General features: G+C 40.7%; 1 protein-coding gene across 1 annotated transcript in view; it reads right to left on the bottom strand.

The window, feature by feature from the left end:
- Positions 1-266: 266 nt before the first annotated feature.
- LOC121859883 (protein TsetseEP-like) overlaps positions 267-15,072 on the bottom strand; it is a 48,871-nt gene continuing 34,065 nt past the window's right edge. The window contains exon 2 of the mRNA XM_042356840.1: positions 267-575. Coding sequence (XP_042212774.1) covers positions 267-575 — 309 coding nt within the window. The remainder of the gene's footprint in view (positions 576-15,072) is intronic.

The following is a 15,072-nucleotide window of genomic DNA, read 5'->3' as shown; positions in this document are numbered from 1 at the left end:
AGACGAACATAGACGGATCTGTCACCCCAGACGAACATAGACGGATCTGTCACCCCAGACGAACATAGACGGATCTGTCACCCCCCAGACGAACATAGACGGATCTGTCACCCCCCAGACGAACATAGACGGATCTGTCACCCCTCACGACACAATCCCTGGCTCACAAGACACCATAACAACAGACGCGAGGATCAAGAATAAAGATCTGAGGCCAACTAAACAGCAGACGATCAGGCGAAAAATGGTCCCGAAGCCAACTTACGTCAACCACTTATAGGGCACACTGCCAGAGCTGGAGGACTAGAAGGTTCACTAGCAGGTTCCCTAGAAGGTTCACTAGCAGGCTCACTAGAAGGTTCACTAGCAGGCTCACTAGAAGGTTCACTAGCAGGCTCACTAGAAGGTTCACTAGCAGGTTCACTAGAAGGTTCACTAGCAGGTTCACTAGAAGGTTCACTAGCAGGTTCACTAGAAGGTTCACTAGCAGGTTCACTAGAAGGTTCACTAGCAGGTTCACTAGAAGGTTCACTAGCAGGCTCACTAGAAGGTTCACTAGCAGGCTCACGGGAAGCCTACTAGGCTGGGTTCACTATATTGTCTACCAGAAGGCCCAACAGATGGTTCCCTTTTAGAATAAGGTTCACTAGAAGGTTCACTAAAAGGTTCTCACTAAAAGCTTCACTAGAAAGTTCATTATAAAGTTCACTAAAATAAAAACAACTTGACGAACCTGTAACGAAAATTCAGACAACCAACTCCAAAAAGTTCCAACATTTAAGAGGAGTTTATTCCCCCCCACCAAACATGAATACAAACAGACGGAGTAATTTGCATACACAGACTGAATACTAAGACAGTAATGTATAGTTTACCTTTAATTAACGTGGCGACAATCTACACCTGTTATCTTTAAGTCGATAACATTCTAACTTAGATTACATAGAGAAAGTTATCTTACAGGTGCAACACAGATACAACTATATACCATTATTTACATAGTAATTTAATTGCTATATTGTAAAGGTGAAATAAAGGTGATAAACCAAGTATAGGTATGACAGTAAGACCCGGAATTATTGGTGATATAGACAGATTTAAAGACTCGAAATATATCATTAAAAAAGACTACTATATCTAGACTTGGACAACAGGACTCCCAAGCGATAGATTACAAGTGAAGGCGGTCCCGTTTACCCACCCACCTGCCCACCAACCCACCAGCCCCCGGTAGTGTCAGGTTACAGGAAACCCCCGTGTGCACCACAGGATCTCAGCGCAACATCAACACAGCCGGACCACAGACGCCAGCACGTGAGGCCACCACACACAGGTATCAAGTGTTACCTGTCAGCTTAACCTAACCCTCGCTGGAGAGTGTAGAGACTTATCTATTTACATTCTATCTGGGGTTGAGAGAGAGAGAAGTCTATTTAGTCTATCTGGGGTTGAGAGAGAGAAGTCTACTTAGTCTATCTGGGGTTGAGAGAGAGAAGTCTATTTAGTCTATCTGGGGTTGAGAGAGAGAAGTCTATTTAGTCTATCTGGGGTTGAGAGAGAAGTCTACTTAGTCTATCTGGGGTTGAGAGAGAGAAGTCTACTTAGTCTATCTGGGGTTGAGACACATCTACTTTCAATTAATAATCCTATTGTTAATAACTAAACCCAATTATAACCTCATCAACAGGTGGATTCCAAGCCGTCATTTGATCCCTTACAGGTGGTGAGGGAGGCTGAGGGTAGGCCTATTGCTACATACCCTTGGATCATGTGAAGATTAGGCACCCCAGGTTATTTCATCTTAATATTAATCACACTAACACTAACCTAACACTAAACTAATGTAATACTAACGATAACGCTAACCTTACTGAACCTAACCTAATGCTAACCTAACCTAACGCTAACCTAATGCTAAACTAACCAAATTTAACACAAACCTAACCTAATACTGACGATAACCTAGCTGCACCTAACACTAATCTAACACTAACCTAATCTAACACTAACAAAACACTAACCTAACTAACACTAACTAACCTAACACTAACCTAACCTAACACTAACCTAACCTGCACTAACCTAATCTAACACTAACAAAACACTAACCTAACCTAACACTAACTTCAACCAACACTAACCTAACCTAACACTAACCTAACCTAACACTAACCTAACTAACACTAACTAAAACTAACCAACTAAGGCAGATAGATAGTCCACTAAAGGAGAATATGGCTAAAGAACTGTTGGAGACTACAGGCAACAAACTCTGGCAGGAATTCACTTACCAAACCCTGTGAGATGTAAACCAACTGCGAAGGTTATAATGTGATACAGGAAACAGTGTGTGGGTGGTAAGAAGTTCTGGTATATACGAACTATTGACGTTATATGATATAGGAAACAGTGTGTGGGTGGTAGAAGTTCTGGTATATACGAACTATTGACGTTATATGATATGGGAAACAGTGTGGGGTGGTAAGAGTTCTGTATATACGACTATTGACGTTATATATGAAACAGTGGTGGTGGAAGTTCTATATACGAACTATTGACGTTATATGATATAGGAAACAGTGTGTGGGTGGTAGAGAGTTCTGGTATATAACGAACTATTGACGTTATATGATACGAAACAGTGTGTGGGTGGTAGAGAGTTCCTGGTATATGAACTATTGACGTTATGATATAGAAACAGTGTGTGGGTGGTAAGAGTTCTGGTATATACGAACTATTGACGTTATATGATATAGAAACAGTGTGTGGGTGGTAGAGAGTTCTGGTATATACGAACTATTGACGTTATATGATATAGAAACAGTGTGTGTGGGTAGAGAGTTCTGGTATATACGAACTATTGACGTTATATGATACAGAAACAGTGTGTGGGTGGTAGAGGTTTCGGTATATACGAACTATACTATATGATTATGGAAACAGTGTGTGGGTGGTAGAGTTCCTGGTATATACGAACTATTGACGTTATATGATATAGGAAACAGTGTGTGTGGGTGGTAGAGGTTCCTGGTATATACGAACTATTGACGTTATATGATTAGAAACAGTGTGTGGGTGGTAGAGTTCCTGGTATATACGAACTATTGACGTTATATGATACAGGAAACAGTGTGTGGGTGGTAGAGTTCCAGGTATATACGAACTATTGACGTTATATGATATAGGAAACAGTGTTGGGTGGTGAGAGTTCTGGTATATACGAACTATTGACGTTATATGATACAGGAAACAGTGTGGTGGGTGGTAGAGTTCAGGTATATACGAACTATTGACGTTATATGATATAGGAAACAGTGTGGGTGGTAGAACCTGGTATATACGAACTATTGACGTTATATGATACAGGAAACAGTGTGTGGGTGGTAGAGAGTTCTGGTATATACGGACTATAGACGTTATATGATACAGGAAACAGTGTGTGGGTGGTAGAGAGTTCCTGGTATATGAACTATTGACGTTATATGATACAGGAAACAGTGGGTGGTGGTGAGGTTCCGGTATATACGAACTATTGACGTTATATGATATAGGGAACAGTGTGTGGGTGTGAGTTCGGTATACGAACTATTGACGTTATATGATCAGAAACAGTGTGGGTGGTAGAGTTCTGGTATATACGAACTATTGACGTTATATGATACAGGAAACAGTGTGTGGGTGGTAGAGGTTCTGGTATATACGACTATTGACGTTATATGATATAGGAAACAGTGGTGGGTGGTAGAGAGTTCCTGGTATATACGAACTATTGACGTTATATGATATAGGGAAACAGTGTGTGGGTGGTGAGAGTTCTGGTATATACGAACTATTGACGTTATATGATATAGGAAACAGTGTGTGGTGGTGGTAGAGAGTTCTGGTATATACGAACTATTGACGTTATATGATATAGGAACAGTGTGTGGGTGGTAGAGAGTTCCTGTTATAGAACTATTGACGTTATATGATATAGGGAACAGTTGGTGGTAGAAGTTCTGGTATATACAACTATGACGTTATATGATATAGGAAACAGTGGGTGGTAGAGTTCCTGTATATACGAACTATTGACGTTATATGATATAGGGAAACTGTGGGTGGTAGAGAGTTCTGGTATATACGAACTATAGACGTTATATGATATAGGGAAACAGTGTGTGGTAGAGTTCTGATACTATGCGTTAGGAAAATGAGAGTTCGTATATACGAAATGACGTTATATGATACAGGAAACAGTGTGTGGGTGGTAGAGAGTTCCTGGTATATCACTATTGACGTTATATATGGAAACAGTGTGGGTGGTAGAGGTTCCTGGTATATACGAACTATTGACGTTATATGATATAGGGAAACAGTGTGTGGGTGGTAGAGAGTTTCTGGTATATACGGACTATAGACGTTATATGATATAGGGAAACAGTGTGTGGGTGGTAGAGAGTTCTGGTATATACAACTATTGACGTTATATGATATAGGGACAGTGTGTGTGGGTGGTGAGAGTTCCTGGTATATACGAACTATAGACGTTATATGATATAGGGAAACAGTGTGTGGGTGGTAGAGAGTTCGGTATATACGAACTATGACGTTATATGATATGGGAAACAGTGTGTGGTGGTAGAGAGTTCCTGGTATATACGAACTATTGACGTTATATGATACAGAAACAGTGTGTGGGTGGTGAGAGTTCTGGTATATACGAACTATGACGTTATATGATATGAGGGAAACAGTGTGTGGGTGGTGAAGAGTTCCTGGTATACGAACTATAGACGTTATATGATATAGGAAACAGTGGGTGGGTGGTAGAGAGTTCCAGGTATATACGAACTATTGACGTTATGATATAGGAAACAGTGTGTGGGTGGTAGAGAGTTCTGGTATATACAGACTATTGACGTTATATGATATAGGAAACAGTGGGTGGGTGGAGAGAGTTCCTGGTATATACGAACTATAGACGTTATATGATACAAGGGAAACAGTGTGTGTGGGTGGTAGAGAGTTCCAGGTATATACAGACTATTGACGTTATATGATATAGGGAAACAGTGTGTGGGTGGTAGAGGTTCCTGGTATATACGAACTATTGACGTTATATGATATAGGGAAACAGTGGGTGGTAGAGAGTTCTGGTATATGAACTATTGACGTTATATGATATAGGAAACAGTGTGTGGGTGGTAGAGGTTCTGGTATATACAGACTATAGACGTTATATGATACAGGAAACAGTGGGTGGGTGGTAGAGAGTTCAGGTATATACGAACTATTGACGTTATATGATATAGGGAAACAGTGTGTGGGTGGTAGAGAGTTCTGGTATATACGAACTATTGACGTTATATGATATAGGGAAACAGTGGTGGGTGGTAGAGTTCCTGGTATATACGAACTATAGTTATATGATATAGGAAACAGTGTTGTGGGTGGTAGAGAGTTCCTGGTATATACGAACTATAGACGTTATATGATATAGGGAAACAGTGTGTGGGTGGTAGAGAGTTCCTGGTATATACGAACTATAGACGTTATATGATATAGGAAACAGTGTGTGGGTGGTAGAGAGTTCCCGGTATATACGAACTATAGACGTTATATGATATAGGAAACAGTGTGTGGGTGGTAGGGTTCTGGTATATACGAACTATAGACGTTATATGATATAGGGAAACAGTGGGTGGGTGGTAGAGAGTTCCTGGTATATACGAACTATAGACGTTATATGATATAGAAACAGTGTGTGGGTGGTAGAGAGTTCCTGGTATATACGAACTATTGACGTTATGATATGGAAGTGTGTGGGTGGTAGAAGTTCCTGGTATATACGGACTATTGACGTTATATGATATAGGAAACAGTGTGGGTGGTGAGAGTTCCGGTATATACGAACTATTGACGTTATATGATATAGGGGAAACAGTGGGTGGGTGGTAGAGTTCCTGGTATATACGAACTATTGACGTTATATGATATGGAAACAGTGTGTGGGTGGGTAGAGAGTTCCTGGTATATACGAACTATAGACGTTATATGATATAGGAAACAGTGTGTGGGTGGTAGAGAGTTCTGGTATATACGAACTATTGACGTTATATGATATAGGGAAACAGTGTGTGGGTGGTAGAGAGTTCTGGTATATACGAACTATAGACGTTATATGATATAGGGAAACAGTGTGTGGGTGTGTAGAGAGTTCTGGTATATACGAACTATGACGTTATATGATATAGGAAACAGTGTGGGTGGTAGAGAGTTCCTGGTATATACGAACTATTGACGTTATATGATATAGGAAACAGTGTGTGGGTGGTAGAGAGTTCCTGGTATATACGAACTATTGACGTTATATGATATAGGGAAACAGTGTGGGTGGTAGAGTTCCTGGTATACGAACTATTGACGTTATATGATACAGGGAAACAGTGTTGGGTGGTAGAGAGTTCCTGGTATATACGAACTATTGACGTTATATGATATAGGAAACAGTGTGTGGTGGTAGAGAGTTCTGGTATATACGAACTATAGACGTTATATGATACAGAAACAGTGGGTGGGTGGTAGAGAGTTCCTGGTATATACGAACTATTGACGTTATATGATATAGAGAAACAGTGTGTGGGTGGTAGAGAGTTCTGGTATATATGAACTATAGACGTTATATGATACAGGGAAACAGTGGGTGGGTGGTAGAGAGTTCCAGGTATATACGAACTATTGACGTTATATGATATAGGAAACAGTGTGTGGGTGGTAGAGAGTTCCTGTATATGAACTATTGACGTTATATGATATAGGAAACAGTGGGTGGGTGGTAGAGAGTTCCTGGTATATACGAACTATAGACGTTATATGATATAGGAAACAGTGTGTGGGTGGTAGAGAGTTCCGTATATACGAACTATTGACGTTATATGATACAGGGAAACAGTGTGTGGGTGGTAGAGAGTTCCGGTATATACGAACTATAGACGTTATATGATATAGGGAAACAGTGTGTGGGTGGTAGAGAGTTCCGGTATATACGAACTATTGACGTTATATGATATAGGAACAGTGTGTGGGTGGTAGAGATTCCTGGTATATACGAACTATTGACGTTATATGATACAGGGAAACAGTGTGTGGGTGGTAGAGTTCCTGTATATACGAACTATTGACGTTATATGATATAGGGAAACAGTGTGGGTGGTAGAGAGTTCCTGGTATATACGAACTATTGATTATATGATACAGGAAACACACAGCAACAGCAGGCAGGAGTATGAATGAATTTTGATATAACTTGATGTTTTATAAGATGAGGAAACGACATATCGCTGTATTGGGTGAACAGAGAGAGAGAGAGAGAGAGAGAGAGAGAGAGAGAGAGAGAGAGAGAGAGAATTAGAAGGAATGAAGGAATAAGAGAGAGGGACAGAACAAGGAAAATTTTACAATGAACAGTAATAACACACGGAGGAAATGAACATGACGAACAACTTGGTGAACATGAACAAGTAGAGATGAACAACCTCTCTGTACCACACCCCTTCGTCACCTTGCGTCACCCCATCCCAACCAGACCCCTGTGCGTAACCCTCACTCCCACTCAGACCCTCCCCCTGCGTCATCCTATCCCAACCAGACCCTCCCTGCTCCCTTCCACCAGTCCCCTACGTCAACCCTCACTTGCGTTATCCCTTAATCCTCACACCAGCCCCCCTTTGCGTCACCCCCTAACCCATAACAAGGGAGACGAAACAGCAGCAATAAAGAGGAACTGTAGAACAGGTAACATTTCACGGTCAACATAAATAATTAAGTTACGACCAAAAGTTTAGGCCGAAATACTCACGAGGGGGAAGATATCTTTTACTGGGTCTACGTGATGTTATCTTATGTGGGTCTACGTGATGTTATCTTATGTGGGTCTACGTGATGTTATCTTATGTGGGTCTACTTATGTTACTTTATGGGGTCACGATATTATCTTATGTGGGGTCTACGATGTTATCGTGTGTGGGTCTACGTGATATTATCTTATGTGGGTCTACGTGATGTTATCTTATGGGTCTACGTGATGTTATCTTCTGGGTCTACGTGATGTTATCTTATGTGGGTCTACGTGATGTTATCTTATGTGGGTCTACGTGATGTTATCTTATGTGGGTCTACGTGATATTATCTTATGGGTCTACGTGATATTATCTTATGTGGGTCTGTGTGTGATGTTATCTTATGTGGGTCTACGTGATATTATCTTATGTGGGTCTGTGTGATGTTATCTTGTGTGGGTCTACGTGATATTATCTTATGTGGGTCTACGATGTTATCTTATGTGGGTCTACGTGGTGTTATCTTCTGTGGGTCTACGTGGTGTTATCTTATGTGGGTCTACGTGATATTATCTTATGTGGGTCTACGTGATGTTATCTTTTGTAGGTTTACGTGATGTTATCTTATGTGGTCTACGTGATGTTATCTTATGTGGGTCTACGTGGTGTTATCTTCTGTGGGTCTACGTGATGTTATCTTATGTGGGTCTACGTGATGTTATCTTATGTGGTCTACGTGATATTATCTTCTGTGGGTCTACGTGATGTTATCTTATGTGGGTCTACGTGATGTTATCTTATGTGGGTCAACGTGATGTTATCTTATGGGTCTACGTGATGTTATCTTATGTGGGTCTACGTGATATTATCTTATGTGGGTCACGTGATATTATCTTATGTGGGTCTGTGTGATGTTATCTTATGTGGGTCTACGTGATATTATCTTATGTGGGTCTGTGTGATGTTATCTTATGTGGGTCTACGATGTTATTATCTTATGTGGGTCAACGTGATGTTATCTTATGTGGGTCTACGTGATGTTATCTTAGCTCCAATAGAATTATCACCTCTTTGTGGCTCCAAGTGAAGTAATCTTTTTCGTAGCTCCAGAAGGTAAATGGATGAAATGACATTTAATGGCTCCAACAGTTAATGGCTCAAGTCCTGAACTTTTTAAATGAAGACTCGGTTAAAGTCTTCCGAATTACAGAGGTCCATTATAAAGCCAACATACTGTAACTTTTCATCGCTTTATGTACCAGTAGCTGTATTTTATGTAGCTATGCTGTATTTAACTTAATGAATGTATATATCTGATCGCTTTTGTATATCTAATCGTATTTTGTTACAGTGCTGTATATTTGATGTATTTATCTGTATCTAGTTAAAAAAAATACCTACGAGATGATGTCAATGATGTATTTTTGCTGTATTTTGTGTTGTATTGTTTAATTGTCGTCATTCAGTATAATAATGAATATATTTTACGTACAGTTATGGCAGCGAGTATTCTGCAGAATACCCGGCACACCAACGCTCTTCCACCCTGAAATGCCATCCTCAGTGACCTCCACCACCAAGCACTGGAAAGGTTTGGCCGTGGACTACTGCACCACCCTCGCCATCGCCACCTCCTGCCACCTGCAGCCCCCACCCAACTTGCGCAGTCCGCCACTACAACAAAATTCAGCCCATAAGAGCCGCACCGATAGATATAAGAACCGCACCATCCCATCTATTGTTAAAATAATAAACAACTCCTGATTTATGTACTGTTCAGCCCTGTAAATGTATTCAATGCATATTATATCATTATGTCTAAATCAAATGTAAGTCTGTATATTTTCAGCCACCGGCTGCAACTCTATTAATAAACCGTTTATTATTATTATTATTATTATTATTATTATTATTATTATTATTATTACATACATATATACATCCACACACATATACTTACATACATACATACACATTACATACATACATACAGACATCCGGCGCCTCTGTCCTACATCCATCACACATGTTTTGCCAGACCACTTCGACTTTAAGAGAGATCCACCTATATACCACAACAATCAATACAGACAGACAGACAGACAGACAGACAGACAGACAGACACCTGATCTATACGATACCCGTGTATTATCGATGGCTAACGTAAGTAATATTTATCACTAATTATCTACACTAATTGATACGAATATTATCATACACATATTTACAAAGCTACTGTAAACGTTGAAACTACTACTACTACTACTACTACTACTACTACTACTACTACTACTACTACTAATAATAATAATAATAATAATAATAATAATAGCAATAATAATAACTACAACAACAATAACAATAATAATGATAAAAACACCAACAGCAACAAAAATAATAATAATAATAATAATAATAATAATAACAAAATATACAAACAAACAACTCAATAAATAAATAAATAAGAAAATAAACGTAAAGTAAACGTATTTGTCAGTGTAAACAAAGTGTCAGTCTCACAGCCGAGTGAGACAGTCTGGGTAATTTATACAACACATTACAGTAAAAATATCAAGAGGCCCTGACCCGAGGATAATATGGTCACACATCAGTCTTTAAAGGGCCCTTCACTGAGGATATTTTCCATAATTAAAACACCTCACGTAACCTAACTTAATTAAGTCTGAATCTAAATAACCTAATCTACCTTAACTTATACCGCCTCTAACCTAAACTAACTTTTCACCGACTCCTACTTAATCTAACCTGCCTCAAATTGGCTCGACCCTAAACTGACCAGCATTAACTTATCTGAACCTGACGTAAATAAATCTATCTTAACCTGAACCTCAGAAACTGTTTATATAATATAATATAACCTAACCTAACCTAACCTAACCTAACCTAACTCAAACCTAATTTACATCAACCTAACCTAACCTAACCTAACCTAACCTAACCTAACCTAACTTAACCTGAACCTAATTTACATCAACCTGAACCTAACCTAACCTAACCACTTAACCTGAACCTAATTTACATCAACCTGAACCTAACCTAACCAAAACCTCAAACTAAGTAATCTCTCTCTCTCTTCTCTCTTTCACGCCATTAAGTGACCAGCACCACCACAATGATCCTCTCGCACCTCAATATCGATAAGCCGAGCTCCGTTAAAACACCATAAAGGAACGCTCGTGCTGGCATTAATAGACTGGCGAAAATACGTCCGGGTCAGTGTTCGTAAAGAGTGTGTCTGGTTCGTCTGTCTGTCTGTCTGTGATTAGAAGGTGCTGGAGATGATGTTTGGGTGAGGTGCCAAGAAAGATCAATCGATCGATCAATCTAACTGTCTGTCTGTCTGTCTGTCTGTCTGTCTGTTCGTCTGTCTTCGTCTGTCTGTCTGTCGGCAACACACTCTCTCTCTAACCAACAATGACTGCCAAACCTCCACGACAAAGCCAATAATCTGTTGGCCTGTGTGTGGTGGTCGGGTAATGGAGGGAGGGGCAGCCCTGAGCAGGAGGAGGAAGAAGCAGCCTAGAGAAGGAAGAGGAGGAAGAAGGGGAGGAGAAGAGGAAGAGGAGGAGGCAGCCGTGAGGAAGAAATGAAGGAGGAAGCCCTGAGGAGGAGGAGGAGGTAGCCCAGAGGAAGAGCAGGATGAGGCAGCCCTAGGAGATGGCAGCCCCAGAGAAGAGTGGAGGCCAGGAAGAACCTACCCGACGAAGGTTATAATAAGATATGGCCTCTACATCTTCAGGAGATCTGTGGACGACGATTCGAAAAGACTCGTAAAGTATGAACTAAAAGATCCGCACTACTAGAACTCTTGGTTAACGATTCTCAAAGGCTCGTAATATTAATACAGAGTCTTTAGTACTTTTTGGCCCTTGGTAGACAATTCTCAAAAGATCGTAAGTATAAATCAAACCTCCTACGACTCTATCCTCTTATTCTAAACCAGTCTTCTAAATTTCTCCTTAACTTATATTAAAAAAAAAAACATTCAAATCCTTTTTTTTCTTAATCTTTCATAAATAAATAGCGGAGGAAGAGCTCTCACACATGCAGCTGTCAGGAGTGTTTACCTGCGTGTCCCCTTGCCAAGGAGTGAAGGTATGTGAGGCAGGAGGGTTAGAGCTGATGAAGGTTATGTGATACAGGAAAAACAAACTGTGTTGGAGAGAGTTCCACACGGTGCTAGAACGGGGTTATGTGGGTGAGTTTTGGTAGGCTGAGTCAGTGAGTCAGTGAGTCAGTCGGTCAAACAGTCAGTCAGCAAGTCATTCACTCAAACACTTACTCATTTACTCACTTCAATCACTAACTACCCAGGCACACACACACACACACTGGTTCACTCACTCCCTCTCTCACTCACTCTGTCTATCAACAAAAATATAAAAGGTCAAATGGCGACATAAATGGCATGTTTTATCACACAATGGCTACAGACAACAACAAATGGTTTATTATGACCAGAGGAGACCATGAAACACTATATAAATGGCCAAATATTTTCTACGCGTTTAAAATGGCCAGACAACAATGCATAGAAAATAATAAATGACCAAAACACTTAATACATATTCAAAATGGCCAGATGAATTAATAACATAACATTAATAACCAACTATTCTAAATTCAAAATGGCCCAGAGAATACCACAATAGATGGAATAAATGGTCTTAAATATCAGACAGGGGCACGGAATGAGGTAAATAACCCAAGAGCATCAATTAATGGCCCGGCGCCCCTGGGCAGGTTCACCTCAATAACCACCCTGGCCGGGCTGGTAATTAATGATCCACTTACCTTACCTCTCTCGTTTGCATATATCGGAATGACCTCAATATACTTCGTCCCCTTAATATAGTTTAGTTACCTGAATATTATTGTGTGTGTGTGTGTGTGTGTTGTGTGTGTGTATGTGTGTGTGTGTGTGTGTGTGTGTGTGTGTGTGTGTGTAACTAGGGATGTCACGAAAAACCTAACATGTTGAGGATTGTTTTGTAATCGCTATACTACCTAACCTAATCTATTCTTGACCGAATCATTAGATAGGCCGGGTTAGGTTAGGTCAGGTCAAGAATTAGGTTAGGTTAGGTTAGGTGACGGTGACAGGGATAACTAAAAATCCTGAATATTTTAAGAAGTATTACTGAAATTTCTGAACAATTTAATAATTAATTTAAATCTTGGTTCCATCTTTACTCACGGTGGTGGGAGGCGTGAAGGGGGTGTCAGAATCAGCTGTTTTCACTCACCTGTAAAATAAATAAAAGAGAATTATACATAAAAAATGACATATGTATAGTGTATAACACCTGCAACATACACCTTGAATTATACACAATAAATAGATTATATACACCCAAAGAGATTATACGTCATCCAAATTTGACCTATCGACTAGCAACCCAACTAACCTAACCTAACCTAACTAGCCAACCCAACCTAACCTAACCTAACTTCTCTTCAACCTAATCTTCTTCCTAACCTCTAACCTAACCCAACAACCCAACTGTACTCCTTGGCTGGCAACCCAACCCAACCCAACTGACCCTGCCTGGCCTTAACCTAGCTTCTTCAACCAACCTAACCATCCTAACTAACCTTCCTAGCCTACTTCTTCAACCTAACCCAACCCAACCTAGCACCTATTTAACCCAGCCCAGCCCAGCCCAACCCAGCAGCAACCCAACTAACTTCAACTGAAAAAATGTATGAATAACGTATAAAATTGAGAGGAATGGAGGAGTGGGTGTGTGTGTGTGTGTGTGTGTGTGTGTGTGTGTGTAGGGTGTGTTGATAGGAGTGTGTAGGTGTGTGGTAGGGTGTGTGGGCAAGTGCGTAGGATGTGTGTGTGTGTGTGTGGGCAGGGTGCGTGGGGTGTGTTGATAGGGTGTGGCAGTGCGTAGGGTGTGTTGATGGGGTGTGGGCAGGTGCGTGGATATGTTTGTTATGTTTGAACTGTCGCTGTAGGAGTGACGTGCCGTAGATCTGTTTGTGTAGCTAAACCCCAGCCCTGTGTGTGTGTGTGTGTGTGTGTGTGTGTGTGTCTGTGTGTGTGTGTGTGTCTGTGTGTGTGTGTGTCTGTGTGTGTCTGTGTGTGTGTGTGTGTGTGTGTGTGTGTGTGTGTCTGTGTGTGTGTGTGTGTGTGTGTGTGTGTGTCTGTGTGTGTGTGTGTGTGTGTGTGTGTGTGTGTGTGTGTGTGTGTGTGTGTGTGTGTGTGCCATCGTCATGACTACCTGTACCTGTATTATGTGTCCATCTATGTGGCAGTCTTATCTGTCTGTCTCTGTTACCATTAGTCATTTACACACATGTTTACCATACCGTCCTTCATTCTTTCTTTCTTTTCCTTCCCTCCTCCTCATCCTTCCTTCTTTTCCCTCCTCCTCCTCATCCTTCCTTCCTTCCTTCCCTCCTCCCTCCTCCATTCTTTTCTTTCTCTTTTACAAAATCACCGACGCTGCCAGCACCTCACAGCAACAGATACAACCAGTAACTGATCCCTACCCCCCTCTCCGTGACATCTTCAAGGGTAATTATCTTAGCTGTAACTCCTTTACCAGGTGGTCTGTCTGGGAAATGTACGTGTGTGTGTGTCTGTGTGTGTATGTGTGTGTGTGTGTATGTGTGTGTGTGTGTGTGTGTGTGTGTGTGTGTGTGTGTGTGTGTGTTTTGTCACCTTTTGATTCTCGTCCTTCTTAATTAATGCATCTTAGGATTGAGTGGCAGTATTAAGGAGTATGTATGTATATATGTATGTATGTATGTTGTATGTATGATGTATGTATATGTATGTATGTATTAGCAAACAGCCAAGAAACACCAAACACTCCTATATATACTCCAAAATCCTGTAATTTCGGTGCATACACAAACCACTTGATAAGCTGCCATGTTTGTTTACGTTCGTCTACGCTGGATGGATCTAAACAATACACACTATCCGGATTCATCGCTCCGGTATCCTGAAAACTGCCGGTTTATTACCCCGGCTTAGTAATATACATGCAAATGTTATCCTGCCCGAGGTCTGTGTGGTGTTGACATTGGTGGTGACTGGTGAGGAAGGGTAAGAGGAGGTGCGGAGCATGAGACGTAAGGAGGAGAAGAAGAAGAAGTGGAAGAAGAGGAGAAAACGCGGAAGTGGAAAAGTGAAGAAGAAAAGGAGGAGGGGAGAAAGTGGAAGAGGAGGAGAAAATTGATGAGGAGAAGAGAAAGTGGAGGAAGAAAAGGAGG

This window comes from Homarus americanus, unplaced genomic scaffold (assembly GCF_018991925.1).
Source record: "Homarus americanus isolate GMGI-L3 unplaced genomic scaffold, GMGI_Hamer_2.0 scaffold43282, whole genome shotgun sequence".
NCBI classification, from domain to species: Eukaryota; Metazoa; Arthropoda; class Malacostraca; order Decapoda; family Nephropidae; genus Homarus; species Homarus americanus.
The sequence above is the reverse complement of the archived record's forward strand: the minus strand, read 5'-3'. Positions and strand labels throughout refer to the sequence as shown.